The 1045-nt window shown below is 41.8% G+C and overlaps 1 protein-coding gene across 1 annotated transcript in view; it reads right to left on the bottom strand.

Annotated features, from left to right (window-relative positions):
- Window positions 1-328: 328 nt before the first annotated feature.
- LOC102197670 (NACHT, LRR and PYD domains-containing protein 12-like) overlaps window positions 329-1045 on the bottom strand; it is a gene marked incomplete at its 5' end in the record, with an annotated part of 3062 nt that continues 2345 nt past the window's right edge. Inside the window, 2 exons of the mRNA XM_005755786.1 lie at window positions 329-636; window positions 800-973. Coding sequence (XP_005755843.1) covers window positions 417-636; window positions 800-973 — 394 coding nt within the window. The remainder of the gene's footprint in view (window positions 637-799; window positions 974-1045) is intronic.

The raw sequence follows: 1045 nt of genomic DNA, 5'->3' as shown, positions 1-1045 counted from the left end.
GTGCATTTAAAGGCTCGTCATCTTGGTTTATTTATTCAGAAATGATATCAAACAATAAAACAGGGAAACCTTGAATTAAATGACACAATTCTTGGTCATTGATGGTTACAGCTAACAGTGTCTCTGGGACCACTTTTGACAGCATTTGACTGAAGTGCTGGTTGGCTGCAGGGCCACCATGAAGGCTCTTTCTGGAGCTCTCAGTGCTGCAACACATATCCCGTAGTGCAGGCTGCAGGGTACCAGGACCAGTGGTTGTTAATGCTACATCCACTTTACAGTCAAAAACACCCACTAGTCTGATTTTATCCTTTGAGACCCCATACAGACATCTACTGTTTAAGTTAGACCAGAATGGGAAAAATGTTCCTATATGTGTGATTGTTCAAATAACACTGGTTTCCAGCATTAAGTAATCAGACAGAGCCAGTTTCCTCATCTATCACACACTGTTTGTGGCTGTAACGGCCATCTACATACCTCAGAGTGTCCAGTCTTAGCTGCTCAAGCATCTTCACTCCGGCCTCTCCTGGGTTATTGTAGCTCAGGTCCAGCTCTTTCAGATGGGAAGAACTGGAGCTAAAAGCTGAGACCAGAGACTTGCAACCTTCCTCTGTGACCAGGCAGCCTGACAGCCTGCAGACATGACAGATACTCTTAGAGAAGAGAAAAATAGCTAAATGCAAACAGGAAATTGCAGCCAAAGATGAAACAGGAGTTAAAAATGGCCATTAGTCAATCTAAACCTTAGACTGTAAACCTCTAAACCTCATCTACTGAAGATTTCAAGAACGCTGACCTGAGTGTTTCCAGTTCACAATATGGACTTTTCAGTCCAGAAGACAAAACTTTCACTCTAGAGTCCTTCAGGTCATTGTTACTCAGGTCAAGCTGTCTCAAACTAGACGGCTGGGAGCTGAGTAGTGAAGACAACAATGAGAAAAATAACAATGTTAAACTTTCTGGTCTGAACCTTTGAAAAATACATGATCTAGATAAAATATCATCTCTATAGAGGTTAAATCATGTGGAGGGTTAATTAATC

The sequence above is a fragment of the Pundamilia nyererei genome, unplaced genomic scaffold, assembly GCF_000239375.1.
Source record: "Pundamilia nyererei isolate P.nyererei 1_Seehausen unplaced genomic scaffold, PunNye1.0 scaffold03223, whole genome shotgun sequence".
Taxonomy (NCBI): Eukaryota; Metazoa; Chordata; class Actinopteri; order Cichliformes; family Cichlidae; genus Pundamilia; species Pundamilia nyererei.
Note: the sequence above shows the minus strand (reverse complement) of the source record. Positions and strands in the feature narration are given on the sequence as shown.